Raw genomic sequence first — 16720 nt, forward strand, 5'->3', positions numbered from 1 at the left:
TAAAAGATTACAAATAGACTAATTATAACAAAGCTCCAAATTCCCAAATCTCTCGCGCCCCTCTCTTTCTCTTCTTCAGCAATCTATCACGCCGATCTTTTTTCTCTTTGTGCAACCCTTTTTTCTCTCCTTTAGTGGCGACAAATTTCTCGAACTCTTCTCTTTGTTCTCTCCTTCAGTGGCGACAAATTTCTCACGCGCTTGTCTCTATTCTCTCCCTCAACGGTGATAGATGTACATCTACAGAATCCTTTCTTCTAATTGTCCTTGTTCTAGCAAGTAGATTCGTGTCACGATTTCAGATTTACACTGCGCTTCTCATCTTATGTGAGTTCCAAATCTATCCACGTTTATAAATCTACCTTTTCTCTCAATTTTGTGGTATTTGATTTCATTGATTTTGTAGCAGATTTGGGTCACAGATTGTTATGAATTCAAGTCATTTATTGATTGAACAATCGAACACAGTCATAGCTACTAGAGCACTTGGACAATCGTTTGTTTTCAAAATATAAAATAAGAACGTTTTTTATAGCTGTTCGATTAATTCGAGGCATTGCAGATAAAAACCTTCTATATCATGTTGTCCATCAAGAGTTTCACCCTATGCCCTTGCCTTTGTCATTTCAGTGTATATATCAGTGTATTGATGTGGCTATCTTTCCACTCAAGTGAAACTCCAAAGAAAGAGGCTGATGAACCATAAGAGGGAGTTAGAGAAGAAGCATTAGCCTTAGAGTCCATTTGTTTGACATTCAATTTTAATTTTACTTACTAGGCATGTAACTACTAGTTTCAACTTGTCCAATTTCAAATAATACAGAAGTGGTCCTATCCATATTTTTTCCGGATTGGACTAGTTCCATTTTAATCGGCTAGTTACAAAAACAATGTCAATTCAATAACTGGTTACCAAGAATATGCTAGTAGCCAAAGTTGCCAATCAACAGGCAGCCTTGACAGCTTATTGTTGCTTTCTGAGTAGCCTATCAATGTTTCATGACATCATGATTATCTTTTAAATAGATTATCAGTTTTTGAATTTTTTTTAATCAAATTATCTTTTAAAAAAGATAATTTGACTATCTTTTTAAAAAAAGAAAAAGTCCAAGTTATCCTAAAAGCTATAATCACATAAATATATAATCTAATATCATTTTGTAAACCAGGGATAAGATCTCGAGGAGTGTCGCACACCTTCAGTTCAACACAACTTTCTAAATAAGTTGGATCAGATCCAAAAATGTAAACACCATTTTGTGCCAAAGCATTTCAACAATCAACAATCACAGGATATGCAACAATTTGGAGATTCAATTTTTACACCATTTGAACAAACAAAATGTCTAAACTTTAACAATTTGAACTCATCTTTCAGTCAGAAAGATGCTCAATGCTCATACCTCGATAGAGGAAAAGCAATATACAATAACAATCACCATGATTATAGAGTAAAAAAAACATTAGTAATGTTTTCCTTGATCTTGTTCATACTAAGATAAAACTCCATGATGAAGGGAAGAAAAATATATCATAGTAGTTCACCAGAAATCCATCTCATGATCATAGCTAGACATTCTTGTGGTTGATACTCTGGAGCTGTGTGTCCAGCACCCTATATGAAAATAATGAGAACTAATTTGCCATGAACATGACCAAACAATTCATTCAAATAGTACAAGGATAGGAAAATATCATATATGTTTTCGACATACCTTCACAGTTGCAAATGTCAAATTATTGGAATATGTCATTGTATACCTATCAGGATTTGATGAACAGTAAGTAGAATAATCCCAAAACAGTTGACTTTCTTGTAACACTTGAAACAAAGCGTACCCAGCAACTTGGCCACCAACATGCCAAGATCTCCAGCCTTCCATAATAGAAGAATTCAAGGACTTTATCCATTGTTTTGTCCCCGAGAAAGGTACCACTAGATCATGATCACCACTGGGAATGAAGAAACCTTGCAATGACCAAATTGTTGTCTAACAAAGCAACAAATAATGTTCATATTAATTTGATCACCTGTAAACCAAAGCACGATATCCTCTTTGCAAAAGGCTGAAATGATACTTGATATTACTCTTGAGTTCCTTTGTGTACGGTAAGTAAATATTACACCTTACCCATTCTTTAATTGTCTCCTTCAACAGTATTTACATCACTCATGAGACTTTTAACTTTAAGCTCCATTCATTTGTGTTCTAGGTTTTTTTATCGCAAGGTCTTTAAATGATAGAAACAATGGGGAAAAGTATACCTTTTTGACATTGAGTGCCGTCCTCACAATGTCGTTGTTAGCCCAATAGTAAGCCAGAGCATAAACATAACACTATGAATAGCAAACATGGTAAATTTACCTAGCACAATAAAATTAGAAATTCATTCATCAAATGGAGTTAAGTCCTTACTCGACAATTCTGATCGGGAAATAGTGGTGGGTGAAGAATGTTTTGATTCTCCTTCAAAATTCGTTTACCAGAAGTTGTGCTTGCACGACTAGACAGGGGTTTCCATCGACACTCAGGACAATACATTTCTAAAATGTGTGCCTCATTAATTTCCGATAAGAATGACTGCCCATGAAGCATATTTGTTATATTTCAAAAAACTTAAAAAGATTTATGTAAATATAATTATAGATTATTAGGATTGTTTAGTTTCAATTTTAGAGGATATATGGATGTTAAATCTCTTGGTAAATATCATAGTCGAATGAAAATTTATTTGTCTTGCCGTTCAAGCTCAAACTGAATTCATGTTGGTGGTTTGTAGCGGAACTAGTAGTGAACCAAGATGAACTGATTCCTTTGACTAGGTCTTGATTTGTTCAGTTTCCTCGACTACATTGCTTATGTACATTCACTACATTACTTGACTTGTTCAGTTTCCCCAACCTTGTTGCCCATGTTTAGTGTTGTTAGAGTTTCATTTATGTATTTCATTGTTCGTGTTGTTGTTTACATTGACTCACATTGGTAAATGAGTTAAGATACATCTGACATTGTGAAGTGGTGGGGTTTTCATAGGCTTGTCCGCTGCAACTTTTTTGTATCATCTGAAAGTTCAGAAAGTAAAGTGATACCAAAGATCATTTTGAGAAATTCGTCCTAGTTGATCTACTAAGATTACCTCAAAGAAGTCATCTGATATGATCCCCATGCTGTGAGCATAAGATATTTTAGAATTCTTATCGACTTTTCCACCTGTGGCTGGGTTGCCAATAATGTAACCCTGAAAGCCATTGATGATAAGTAAATACTTTTTCTATCATATACTATCAGATGACAACAATTAAAAGATCCTAAATAGGTATTTTCCATTCATTGCCAATGGCCCATCAATTCTAGCAATTTACCTGGAGGTTAAGTAGTGGCTCTTTCCCTTCATCAATTCCTGGATTACAGTAAATGAAAATGGATCTCACTTCACAGTTCACACTCTCATGAATAGTTTACATTAAAAGTAGAGTTACCATCCAATATTCTTTTGGCCACCATAGGTACAATTTTTCCAGCATATGAATCCCCAGCAATGTAGAGGGGATTGGAGATGAACTGTGGGTGCTCAACAAGCCACTGCAAAAGTGAAAGATTTCATCTTTAAGGCACTTACAGTAATTACATCCGGAATATATATGATCCTTCCCACCTGTATAAGAAACTTATAAGCCTGTTCGGACCAAATAGTATCGTTGGCATCATACCCTTCATATTTTCTTGAGTATGAGAATCCAGAACCCAATGGGGAATCTAAAAAGATCACGTTGGCTATCTGCATGTATGTTTTTACGTATACAGGATGATCAAAAGTATGCATCTTATTTCCTCCAAGATTACTCAACAAGAAGAAGAAGTTACCTTCGTCCAGGAATAAGGATGGTAGACCAAGCTTGGCAGGCTCCCGTTGTACTCGGCTGCCACAAATTTCAGGGGGCCTGCGAGTGGATTTCTACTATGAAACGAGAGTAGCTAATCATAGCAAACATGGAAATTTCACCCACCGATTTCGAAGACTAATCCGCTGAAGGCAGAGCACCTGGGGCCGCCGGTCAGCCAGAGGAGCAGGGGGTCCTCTGCCGGATTGTTCTCCGACTCGATGAAGTAGTAGAAAAACTCACCGCCGTGGTCCTGGTCCACCTCCACGTACCTGCACCAACGAGAGCAGAGGTTCATGGGGGTCAGAGCAAAGTTAAGGTTGGGGGAAACAACATCCGGACCCTGTCTCTAAGTAGAAGGGAAGGGGGCCTTGGAATCCAGGTAAATAGGTGACCACAGAAGATGAGAGAGCAGAGGAAAAGAAGCAGAGAAAGATCAGCGAGACAATCAGGAGAGGGATTTCCATCTTCTTCCTCCTCCAGTCCTCCTTCCTTCTACCTTCTTCCTTTTTATTTGGGTGATCTAGAGTTTCAAAAATGATTAAATAGTCAACCAAGATGGTACGGCACTGATTAGTACAGCTCGATCTCCTACGATTACAGCCACATTAGCAGAGCAGTCAAAGATGGAACAGTAGTGGCGGGAGATGAGGAATATAATAAGCAAAGTAATATAGAACGTACAAAATACCCAAATTATTATAATGAATCAGTCGATGTGAAGGTTGATCCTGGCGATTAAAATGTTGAATGGACAAGTCCAGGGATATGCGATGCGCTGCGATGTCTCTCAAAGGAAAAGCATTGTGATGTGGCATTCTCTTAAATGTATAAATATTATTATATGCCAGATTCCAAATAACCTTCTTAAAATCTGGTCAGCGGTAGTATAATATATTTATAAACATTCTCTCCTCAGCTTTCAAATCACTTATTTCTTTCATATTATTTTTATTTTTTTTTCTTTTCTTTCTTTTTCACGCCACCACCAACCGTGAATTTTGCAAGTCGATAACTTCAACTTTGTATTCGAAATTTAGATCCGATATTAGATTTAGAAACATCTTCACAAGAAGTATCTAGTACTACTCATTTTATAAGATTTTCTTTCGATTATGTTCGAATTTCGTCGATTTCTTGCTCCTTGGGACTTGGGGTAACTCGATTTAAACTCTTAACAGGAATTTTGGGCTTTCTTTGTGGTAATTTCAGAAACTAAGCTTTTGAAAATTGATTATTAGGGTTCACTTGAATTTTTATTATTGATATGTGATATATTATTGGTGGTTGGTTGTAGGTGCTATATTTGAGTCGATTGGAGATATTAATTACTTTTTAGAATTTATTTAGATATTATTTCAAAATTTTAAATTTATTAAATTAGGATTTTCGATCTTTGTCCGTCAAACGTCCATGTATAAATGATTGATGAAATGTTGGGATGTGAATATGGAACAACTTAGCACGAGGAATAGCTCTAAGAAAGCTCTCTTATGTCTGAACTAGGTATTTTAATATTATTGGATGTTGATAAAAATAAAATATATAATTTATTTCTACATTAGGAAAATTAAATTTGTACTTTGGTTAGTGATGCAATAATTTCAAAATTGTTGGAAATCCTTAGCCATGGACAGCTCGAAGTTGAGATGATAGTCATATATCTCAAACAATCAATATTATGTCACAACGCTTCAACTTTTAACCTGATGATGTATGACAATGGTCTTCTTTTGTTCTTTTTAACAAAATAGACACTACAACTCTCTTCTTTCTTAGTTTCTCTTCCCTTTTCTTTCTTAGTTTCTCTTCCCTTTTCTTTCCTTTTCTCTCACCCATACTTCACACAAAAAGTATGACTTATAGGATAAGATAAGAATATGGATAGTCATTTAATTATGAAGTTACTAACATTCACTTATGTTAGTGGAGTCATTTATGTTAGTGGAGCCATGAAATGGAGTTACTAGCATTCATTTATGTTGGTGGAGTCATAAGATGGAGTTACTAACATTCACTCATGTTAGTGGAGTCATGAGATAAAGTTACTAACATTCATTTATCTTAGTGGAATCATGAGATGAAATTACTAACATTCACTCATGTTAGTGGAGTCATGAGATGAGGTTACTAACATACATTTACATTAGTGTAGTCATTTATGTTAGTTGAGTTATGAGATAACCCTCATTATCCCATTTGAATGCCTTATAATGGGCATACATTACTAACACCATATGACTATCCCACAGTGGGCATAAGTTATTAACATCTCCCACTTGTACACAAGGACATTTAATTTTCATCACTAAATTATAACTCATGTGACCCATCATATCACCATACTAGGCTTTCATACAGGGTTGAACGTTGTGCGACTTGCGAGCACACCTGCATATAAAACTACTCAATACATCTGTTAGGATGATTGAATAATCATCATTATATCATAAGATACAAAATCTCATTGTACCCCAGATCCAACACTAATTCTATCCACCGAGATACTTTCCTCATCGAAAGTAATCCCCAAATGACACTCAATTTTATATTCACTAATATGTTTTAATCTCTACATAGATAAACATGAAAGACTAGTCGGTGAATATTATATACTGATATATTGTCAATTGGTCTTTCTTTTTCCAAACTCAAATCTATCAATCTCAACTCAGTTGCTTTCCTAGACCTGTCCCTCAGACCTCAATTTATTATCCGTACCATTGGTAAACAGACTAAAGTAGCAAACACTAAATCATGACATCAAGAAACAACTGAAAGTAATAAAGGCTCAAGAAATCCCACCTCGAGGATTTTATATCTCACATAGTGGGGTTTGGGGATATCAAGTTATTGTCTCTTACAATATGGCTCCAACTATCCCAGTCATCTTATACACATGGTATGAAACATGTGCCATAATGTTAATCCCCCATCTCTTAGAAGGGCATATGTCAATTTTCGCTAATATTGTGTAGGTATGAGACTCAGTCTACACATAAGATGTAAGTAACCGGGATTGTTTTGATATGGTAAACCAAGTTCAGTTAGGTGTTGTGTGTATTTGATCCTTGCGTCTAAGTGTGTAGGAACTTAGGAACACAACAAGTCAAGCAGAAGACGTAGCTAGTGAGAAGGATGGCACTAGAAGGGAATCGAAGGGGTTGGTGCATCTAAAGGACGAGGTGCCGTGGAAGAGTATACCGTCAAACAAGAAGGACATGTGCAGTGGTCCAAGGGACGAGAAGTAAGGGAGGAAGACTACTCGAGGAGAAGGCCGAAGTTAGGTTCAGGTGAGCTCAATTTCGAACGACCAGAGCATCACCCAAGTGAGCGAAACAAAAAATGGTTAACAAGGGAAGTTAATCATTTTTGAATGATTAGTACCGAAGGCATCTTCATAGGCTTGGAAGGCGCCTTCAATGAACAATGCAAAGGCGCCTTCCAGTGACTGTTAGCAGAGATAAGGTTTTATCTTCGACATATAAGACTTATCTAATGGAAGGTGCCTTGAACCATCTTGGAGGCGCATTCCAGCTTTGGATAGAGTTTTCTAGAGACTATAAAAAGACTCATGGAGTTAGGAAATCATCAAGAACTGAGGAACCTTTCAGCCTCAGATAGAGTTTTCAGGAGCTATAAAAAGACTCCTAGAGGTAGGAAATCATCAAGAACTTGAATTACAACTCTTGTAATACTTTACTAGCATTTCTTTGAGCTTTTCAATGATTGTAAGAGGCTTCTCTGCCTGCAACAAAGGAGATCTTTTAGTGTCTTTCAATACCTTGGATTAATAACCACGTAGGTTGTAATCAAGTAAAAATTCTGGCCTCTTAATCTTCCCTTTTAAGTTATTTAGTTTAGTTTTATTATTGTCAGATTTAATTGTGCTACTAATTAAATCTAAATATCAAGAAAGATCATTTTAAATATTGTAGGTAATTCACCCCCTCTTACCAAGCCCCGCTACACTAATATAAGACTCTACCCAGAGATCTCTGAGAGAGTACCTTAAAGACATATCACAATTCATAGGTGATATTTAAGATCTCAAACCTGGCTTCTTACAGGCAATATGGATGTGACTACGTCCATGTCGATCATGTCACATATAACCTCATCATGAACACATATTAGGGCGACTTAAGTTCAAGCAGGGCTACTCTCAAAACCTCTTACAACTAGAAACCGTCTTATCCCCACTTTTGGAGGTGGTTACTTGTGTGATAGAGTTGACCTTGCCTGCCTGACATATCTATTATATTACAGAACATATATATATATATATATAGTGCATTACAAAGATGTTATATATATAAATATGACCAATCAATGCACAAGAAGTTATATATTTCATTAAGCATCACTATAGTCAAATCGATACAAACTAAGACATGTCATAAAGTACACAAACCTAATGACTCTCTATCCCATAAAAGAGTCTCTATTAATAGGTTTAGTAAAGGCGCTGGGCACGTGGCGCTCTCCGAGTTGCTGACGTAGATCTCCGACCGGTCGCACGGCGCTCCGACGAACCTGCAAAGAAATCGGGCCGGGAAGGGGTTCCCGGCGACGATCCTCCGACGCTCAAGTCAGGCAAGTGGACAGCAAAGAAGTGGCTCCAAATATCAGAGAATGCGTACCTCCGATGAAGTGCAAGGCTCCTTATATAGGGCTGGGAAGGAGCTCATGCACACATATCGAGACGAATACGTGTCCTCAGCCCATACCCCAGCATAGGCTTGTCAGAAGAGCATGCCTGACGCCATACTGCTACAGTCCGAGCACCTCCATGATGGGACATTAAAACATTCCGATCTAAGATTCCGTACATGGCTTGTCCTCCGAATATGCCTACTGTCAGAGGATGTTTCTTTGTTCTTGTCTTCTGTTCAGGGCGAGGGTCCAGTCGTTCGACAGTACCGTTACGTCCGACTGGCCCTAAGTACGAATCTGCTCAAGAGAGTCTCGCTCGTGTGCTCGGATGCGCCTGTCAGTTGCTGCTTTATGCCTATGCTGAGCGGACCGTCCGCTCGGCTAGGCGAGCTTCTTCACCCTGAGCGTCGAAAACCCAACTCCTTGTCGGGCTCTGTGCCTCTGCTTATATTCCTCTAGGCCGATCGACACCTCTTTCTCGATCGGCCTCTTGGCCTTGGGTCGCCACGTGGCTTTGACTTCCTTCAGAAAAGGGGGTCCTCCATCCTTATCACCGGATCACTTGCCTCCTCTTCAAGTCTAGTCGAAGGAGGCGAAGTCCGACTGACTGGACCGCCGGTCTGATTGAATAACGCTTGTTGAACTAGCCCATGGAATGCTCTTCCGCTCGGCTCTTCTTTTCTGTCATGCTCGTTCGGCGTTATTCCATGGATGCCTTCTTCGATATCACGTTGGAATTTGTGCCAAATCTTTATAATTAAAGCTGAGCACGCCTTTCTTAAATGCGCCCTGTGTCCGCCCGACACGTGGCGGACTAGCTATCGTCAGCGTACGACAGTGGCGATACCTTTGATGGGACAACCGTCGTTTGAAATGGACGGTCTGATGGCAACTTTGTTTTTTGCGACCTAAATCCGACGGTGGAGGCCGCTCGGCCCCCACCCTATAAAACTTAATCCTCTCCTCTCCGCCGCATTCTCGTTTCTTCGTGCTCAAAGTTTCTGCTGCTGTCTTTGCTCCGGTGATCTTGTTCTTCGACTTGTCGGCGCCTCCACAGCCTCCTTCTTCAATCATCTTCTCCTTCGTAAGCTTTATTACTACATCCCTTGCCTTTTTCCATTGTCTGTCCTATTCATTTTATCGTCGCCCTCCGTTTGCTTCCCGATTTTCTTTTTTGCCTCCTGTTTCTTTTCGACTATGGCGAGTACTTCTCGACCATCAGTTGGTGCTCCTGGTCTTTGGTATATGACCATGGAGAGCCATTTTGACGAGGAAGACGCCCTACGTCTTGTTCGGACATATGAGATCCCTACTGACCATGAAATAGTTTTAGCTACTCCTTCCAATCGGCCCCATGACCCGCCGATCGGCACAATTTGTTTTTTCCAAGACCAATTTTTGGTCGGGCTGCGATTTCCTCCTCACCAGTTCCTCCTTCAAATGGCGGCTGTCCCATCAAAGGTAACGCCACCGACGTACGCTGACGATAGCTAGTCCGCCACGTGTCGGGCGGACACAGGGCGCATTTAAGAAAGGCGTGCTCAGCCTTAATTATAAAGATTTGGCACAAATTCCAACGTGATATCGAAGAAGGCATCCATGGAATAACGCCGAACGGGCATGACAGAAAAGAAGAGCCGAGCGGAAGAGCATTCCATGGGCTGGTTCAACGAGCGTTATTCAATCAGACCGGCGGTCCAGTCAGTCAGACTTCGCCTCCTTCGACTAGACTTGAAGAGGAGGCAAGTGATTCGGTAATAAGGATGGGGGACCCCCTTTTCTGAAGGAAGTCAAAGTCACGTGGCGACCCAAGGCCAAGAGGCCGATCGGGAAAGAGGTGCCAATCGGCCTAGAGGAATATAAGCAGAGGCACAGAGCCCGACAAGGAGTTGGGTTTCCGACGCTCAGGGTGAAGAAGCTCACCTGGCCGAGCGGACGGTCCGCTCAGCATAAGCATAAAGCAGCAACTGACAAGCGTAGCCGAGCACACGAGCGAGACTCTCTTGAGCAGATTCGTACTTAGGGCCGGTCGGATGTAACGGTACGGTCGAACGGCTGGACCCTCGCCCTGAACAGAAGACAAGAACAAAGAAACATCCTCTGACAGTAGGCATATTCAGAGGACAAGCCATGTACGGAATCTTAGACCGGAATGTTCTAATGTCCCATCATGGAGGTGCTCGGACTGTAGCAGTATGACGTCAGGCATGCTCTTCCGACAAGCCCATGCTGGGGTATGGGCTGAGGACACGTATTCATCTCGATATGTGTGCATAAGCTCCTTCCCAGCCCTATATAAGGAGCCTTGCACTTCATCGGAGGTACGCATTCTCTGACATTCGGAGCCACTTCTTTGTTGTCCACTTGCCTGACTTGAGCGTCGGAGGATCGTCGCCGGGAACCCCTTCCCGGCCCGATTTCTTTGCAGGTTCGTCGGAGCGCCGTGCGACCGACCGGAGATCTACGTCAGCAACTCGAAGAGCGCCACGTGCCCAGCGTCCGTTGATTCAGCTTTCGGACAGGATCATATACTATTCACCGCATTTTCATTAATATAGGCAGTTCGGTCAACATCATATTCAAAAAGGCTTTCGACCAACTGCAAATCGATCGAGCTGAGTTGCTGCCCATGACAACCCCCCTCTACGGGTTTACGGGCAATGAAGTTCTACCGGTCGGACAGGTCCGACTGGCTATTTCGTTGGGAGAAGAGCCGCTCAGAAGGACGCGGACTGCCAACTTCGTCGTGGTCGACTCTCCCTCAACATACAATGTTATCCTGGGGCAACCAGCGCTCAGTGAGTTCCGAGCGGCCGTCTCCACCTTCTACCAGAAAATTAAGTTCCCGGTTGAAGATAAAGTTGGAGAAGTGCGAGGAGACCAGCTAGCGGCTCGACGATGCTACGTCGAAATGGTCCGAGCGGAAGCTAATTCCGCGTGGAAGACGTCACGGATCGAGGTGAACGCCATAACCGAAAACCACCCTCTTTGGTTTATGAAGAAAAAGAGGAGGTGCAGATCTACCCGACCCGATCGGAGGCTACCATATTCATTGCGGCCGATCTGGAGGCAAGCCAGAAAAAGGAGGTGATCAAATGTCTCCAGAGAAACTGCGACATCTTCGTTTGGTCGACGCATGAGCTGCTGGAAATTTCGCCAAGTATAGCACAACATGAGCTTCACGTCCGACCGGACGCTCGGCCGGTGAAGCAAAGGAAGAGGGACTTTAGCACCGAACAAAACGCCATCATCCGAGCGGAGGTCGAGAAGCTCTTGGAGGCCGGCCATATAAGGGAGGTCCAATTCCCGAGTTGGCTCGCAAATGTAGTGCTAGTCTCCAAGCCGGGCAACAAGTGGAGGGTTTGCATCGATTTCCGGGATCTCAACAAAGCATGCCCAAAGGATTTCTACCCTCTGCCCCGGATTGATCAACTGGTGGACTCCACAGCCGGGTGCAAGCTGATATGCATGCTAGATGCCTATCAGGGCTACCATCAGGTGCCGCTCGCCCGAGAAGATCAAGAGAAGGTCAGCTTCGTCACAGCCGACGGCACTTACTGTTATAATGTAATGCCGTTCGGACTAAAGAACGCGGGAGCAACCTACCAGCGCTTGATGAACAAAGTATTCAAGGAGCAGATCGGACGTAATTTAGAAGTGTACGTGGATGATATTCTCATCAAGTCCGTCCGAGCGGCTGATCTTTTTACGGACATGGAGGAGATCTTCCGAATGCTGAGAAAGTATGGAGTCAAGCTGAACCCTCAGAAATGTTTGTTCGGAGCAAAAGGCGGGCGTTTCTTGGGCTATATAGTGACCGAGTGGGGCATAGAGGCAAATCCCAGCAAAGTAAAAGTGTTGCAAAATATGTCACCCCCAAGAAATCTGAGGGAGGTACAACGCCTAACCAGTCGGATAACTGCATTGTCAAGATTCATCTCTAAGACTGTCGACCGGAGTCTCCCTTTTTTCAAGATCCTCCGCAAAGCTACTAAGTTTCATTGGGATGAGGAATGCGATCGGGCGTTTGAGGAGCTGAAGACGTACCTGAACTCCTTGCCTGTGCTAGCCAAGCCAGCTGTAGGTGAGCCGCCCTGTATTTATTTATCTTCAACCGAGCTGGCAGTAGGCTCGACATTAGTGAGAACGAGCGGTGAAGAACAACCCGTGTACTTCTTGAGCCATATTCTAAAAGATGCTGAATCTCGCTACACTGGGCTCGAGAAGTTGGCTTTTGCTTTGGTCCTCGCCGCTCGGAGACTTCGTCCTTATTTCCTAGCACATACAATAATCGTCCGGACAAATAGCTCATTGGGAAGAGTGCTGCTAAACCCAGAAGTGTCCGGACGGCTCATCAAATGGACAACGGAGTTAAGTGAATTTGACATTCAGTATCAACCCCGGTCAGCGATAAAGGCACAGTCCTTAGCAGATTTTGTTACCGAAGTGCAAAATCCCGAGCCCGAAGCTATGTGGAAAATATTTGTGGATGGATCGTCTACTCGGCTCGGGAGCGGGATTGGTGTGCTATTACTTTTTCCCCAAGAAGAACAGATGCACCTAGCCGTTCGGCTGGACGACAAAGCCACCAATAATGAAGCGGAGTATGAGGCCCTCATAGCCGGCTTGCAGGCAGCCCGGCATGTAGGAGCCGGTCGGGTAACAATCCATTCAGACTCTCAGCTGGTCGCCCGCAGCTCTCAGGCACTTTTGAGATTAACAATGCTCGGCTCAAGCTTTACGCTGAGGCCTTCAAAAAGCTCAAGACCCACTTCAGAGAAGTCATTATCCAAAAGATACCCCGAGCGGAGAACCAGGCGGCAGATGAGTTAGCCAAGCTCACAAGTTCAATATCACCGGTCGTCGTCCAACAGCCAATTGAGCAAGTATCCTTGGTGGCGCACATTGACCGGATGGAGGGCCTCGCATTCCCGAGCGATTAGAGGACAGCCATCATAGAGTTTCTGCGCTCGGGTGCGACACCATCCGATTGGGAGGAAGCCCAGCTATTGAGGAGGAGAGCCGGTCGGTGTACACTCGTTGGAGACCAACTCTACAAAAAGGCTTTCTCCCGCCCACTTTTGAAGTGTGTGAGCTCGGAGGACGCGGAGTACATCCTCCAGGAAGTGCACCAAGGATCGTGCGGAGGACATCTGGGTGGACGATCGCCGGCGAGGAAGATCCTGCTGGCCGGATACTTCTAGCCAACCATGCAAGCAGACGCCGCTCGGACCGTCGCGACGTGCCTCTCCTACCAGAAGTACCACAACGTCTCCCACCGACCAGCGGAGGAGATGAAAGCATCTACAGTCTCCTATTCGTTCGATCAATGGGGAATGAATATCGTAGGTCCATTCCCTATGACGACCGGTTAGCGGAAGTTTCTTCTAGTGGCGGTCGACTACTTTTTCAAATGGGTGGAGGCCGAGCCACTGGCCAAAATCACCGAGCAGATGGTCAAAAGGTTTATCTGGCAGCATATAATCTGTCGGTTCGGCATTCCTCGTCGGCTCATATCCGATAACGGGCAACAGTTCGTCGGGAAGAAGCTCGAAGAATGGTGCAAAAGTTATGGCATCGAACAACACTTTACTTCCGTGGCGTATCCCCAGAGCAATGGTCAAGACGAAGTAGCCAACCGGGAGATTCTTCGCATTCTTCGAGCTCGGCTCGACCATATGGGAGGAAGCTGGGTGGACAAGTTGCCGGGCGTCCTATGGGCTATCCGCACGACCCTAAAGGAGGGAACGGGTGTCACGCCATTCCATTTAGTGTACGGCGGTGAAGCAGTTATCCCAGTTGAAGTCGGCATAGAGTCCGTCCGGATCCAGAACTATGATGATGACAATGCCGAGCGGAGGGAGATGGAGTTGGACTTGATCGACAAAGAGCGAGCCAAGGCGTTCGTCCGGCTGATGGCGTACCGGCAGAGAATGAAGCAGAACTACAACCGGCGCGTGATCCCTAGAGTGTTCTAGGTCGGCGACCTAGTGGGGAAGAAAGTAAAGCCGGTCGGGGACGTTGGCAAGCTGGAGGCTCCTTGGGCGGGCCCCTTCAAAGTCATCGAAAAGCTCCGCTTGGGTGCCTACTATCTGGAGGATGAAGAAGGACGGCAGCTGGATCGACCATGGAGCGCGAACCACCTCCAGCCTTACCGGGCGGGGTGAAAGGTGCGCTAATGTAATGTATGCTGTATTCTTTCCGTTCGGCTATATACTTGAAATGCAGGAGTAAAAAAATCGAAAAATTAGCGCAAGTATAGGGCATCGTCAGCCAAATCGGAAGACCGTCGAGCTCCGACGTTAAATATCGAGAGTCGAACCAGCGACTATAAACCCTCCGGCCGGAAGACCGATAAATATCGAGAGTCGAACCGGCGACTATAAACCCTCTGGTCGGAAGACCGTCGAGCTCCGACATTAAATATCGAGAGTCGAACCGGCGACTATAAACCCTCCGGCCGGAAGACCGTCGAGCTCCGACGTTAAATATCGAGAGTCGAACCGGCGACTATAAACCCTCCGGCCGGAAGACCGTCGAGCGCCGACGTTAAATATCGAGAGTCGAACCGGCGACTATAAACCCCCTGGCCGGAAGACCGTCGAGCTCCGACGTTAAATATCGAGAGTCGAACCGGCGACTATAAACCCTCCGGCCGGAAGACCGTCGAGCTCCGACGTTAAATATCGAGAGTCGAACCGGCGACTATAAACCCTCCGGCCGGAAGACCGTCGAGCTCCGACGTTAAATATCGAGAGACGAACCGGCGACTATAAACCCTCCGGCCGGAAGACCGTCGAGCTCCGACGTTAAATATCGAGAGTCGGACTCCGGCCGGAACGAAAGACGCTTTAAGATAAGCGGCAAGGGAAAGTAGTGGCAAGTCGTATGCCACCCACGCCCGCTCGGGAGGCCTAGTTGGCCCAGTTGTGTGTCATAGGCCCCGACCAATCACCCACAAGCATGCAAAGTAAAAACGAAGTTGCACAAAGATAAATTTTTCATTTGAAGTTAGAGGAATCAAGGCCGAGCGACCGAATTACAAAAAGAGAAGTTTTTTTGGCCGAACGGCCGAATTACATAAAGACTTCTATTCTAGAAAATCACAAAGGTCCTTAGGGATGGTGCTGAGGAGCGCCGCGTAGTCTTGGGCCGGGATGCTGGCAGAGTCAGGGAGCTGGCCCTTGGACTTCAGGTAGTCCGTCGTGGCGGTGATGGCAAGCTCAAAGGCATTATACATCCGCTCACACACTTTTTCTGAAAATTCGATCGAGCGGATGTGCTTCATCCTCAGGGCTGCGACTCGGCCGGGTTCCGCCTCTTGATATTCCCTGAAGGCAACTTGAGAAGCTTCGAGAGACTCCTGCAAAGTCTTCAAGTCGTCCTTCTGTTTAATCGCTTCGGCCGAGCGGCTCGCCTTCTCACCGTCCAGCTGCTCCATCAGCTCTTTGACTCGTTGCTCCAGGCCCCGAGCCTCAACGTTTTTCTTCTCCAGATCGGAGATAGCCGTTTTCTTCCGCTCGGTTGCCAGACTTATTTTGCGGTCCAGTGATTTGACCTGTCGTTCAAGTTCGGCCAGAGTATGGGCCTAGCCGGCCGTCTTCTTTTGCTCAGTCGCCAACAGGTCTTGGGTCTTCTTGAGCCCTTTCTGCAGCTCGGCATATGATGGACCCTGGGAAGGCGCACCGCCCGAACTCCTGAGCCTCTTTAGCTCCTCGTCCACCATAGCCAGGCGGTTGGAGATAGCGATCTCCTCCACCCATCTCTGGCATAAGCAAGATTGTTAATGGCCGATCGGAAAGAACGCGTAAAGGACTTGAGAAAATACGCTTACCCCAGTGGCCTGCTGCATGTGACTGTTGGCCATATTGCTGAGTGGAATCATAGCAACGCGTGCCCGAGCGTCGGCCCACATTTCAGCTAGAGGCCCCTTCATTGTGATCATGTGCTCGAGCGCGGTTGGCCGATCGGACTCGGGTATCAACTCCTCGATGGGGAGATGCAGGGAGACCCTGATGGTACGGTGTCGACCGGGAGTCGTCTAAGCGGAAGCTGGGGAAGGGTCGGAGGCCGACGCAGAAAACTGGGACAAAATGGCCGAACGTTGGACTTGGCGGGGAGTGGGCTGAAGAGCGCTGACAGGAATGGCCTCAAGGGGGTCCGCGGACGCATCCAGCTAGG

The 16720-nt window shown here is 44.6% G+C and overlaps 1 protein-coding gene across 3 annotated transcripts; it reads right to left on the reverse strand.

The window, feature by feature from the left end:
• Positions 1-1255: 1255 nt before the first annotated feature.
• Positions 1256-4401, reverse strand: LOC122006140 (serine carboxypeptidase-like 18). 3 transcript variants are annotated; one of them, XM_042561506.1, is made up of 14 exons: positions 4226-4401; positions 4010-4155; positions 3867-3943; positions 3658-3780; positions 3482-3584; positions 3365-3402; positions 3139-3240; positions 2981-3064; positions 2418-2582; positions 2267-2338; positions 2032-2150; positions 1840-1953; positions 1716-1761; positions 1256-1615 (listed from the first exon to the last, which is right to left on the reverse strand). In XM_042561506.1, the coding sequence occupies exons 1-14, from the start codon at positions 4348-4350 to the stop codon at positions 1532-1534; spliced, it is 1398 nt and encodes a 465-aa protein (XP_042417440.1). In that variant the 5' UTR covers positions 4351-4401; the 3' UTR covers positions 1256-1531. The 3 variants fall into 3 exon arrangements, with proteins under 3 accessions (XP_042417440.1, XP_042417442.1, XP_042417441.1); XM_042561508.1 differs by lacking the exon at positions 2981-3064; XM_042561507.1 differs by lacking the exon at positions 2032-2150 and having other exon boundaries at positions 1840-1991.
• Positions 4402-16720: the final 12319 nt, after the last annotated feature.

The sequence above is a fragment of the Zingiber officinale genome, chromosome 7B, assembly GCF_018446385.1.
Source record: "Zingiber officinale cultivar Zhangliang chromosome 7B, Zo_v1.1, whole genome shotgun sequence".
In the NCBI taxonomy this organism is placed as follows: Eukaryota; Viridiplantae; Streptophyta; class Magnoliopsida; order Zingiberales; family Zingiberaceae; genus Zingiber; species Zingiber officinale.

What these genes read in the sequence shown, in the direction of transcription:
- LOC122006140 (XM_042561506.1), bottom strand. Translation starts at nt 4,350, where the DNA reads ATGGAAATCCCTCTCCTGATTGTCTCGCTGATCTTTCTCTGCTTCTTT. An exon ending in CCCTTCTACTTAGAGACAGG is followed by an intron (nt 4,156 to 4,225) that starts GTCCGGATGTTG and finishes TCGTTGGTGCAG; the next exon opens with GTACGTGGAGGTGGACCAGG. An exon ending in AGCCACTACTTAACCTCCAG is followed by an intron (nt 3,241 to 3,364) that starts GTAAATTGCTAG and finishes AATGGCTTTCAG; the next exon opens with GGTTACATTATTGGCAACCC.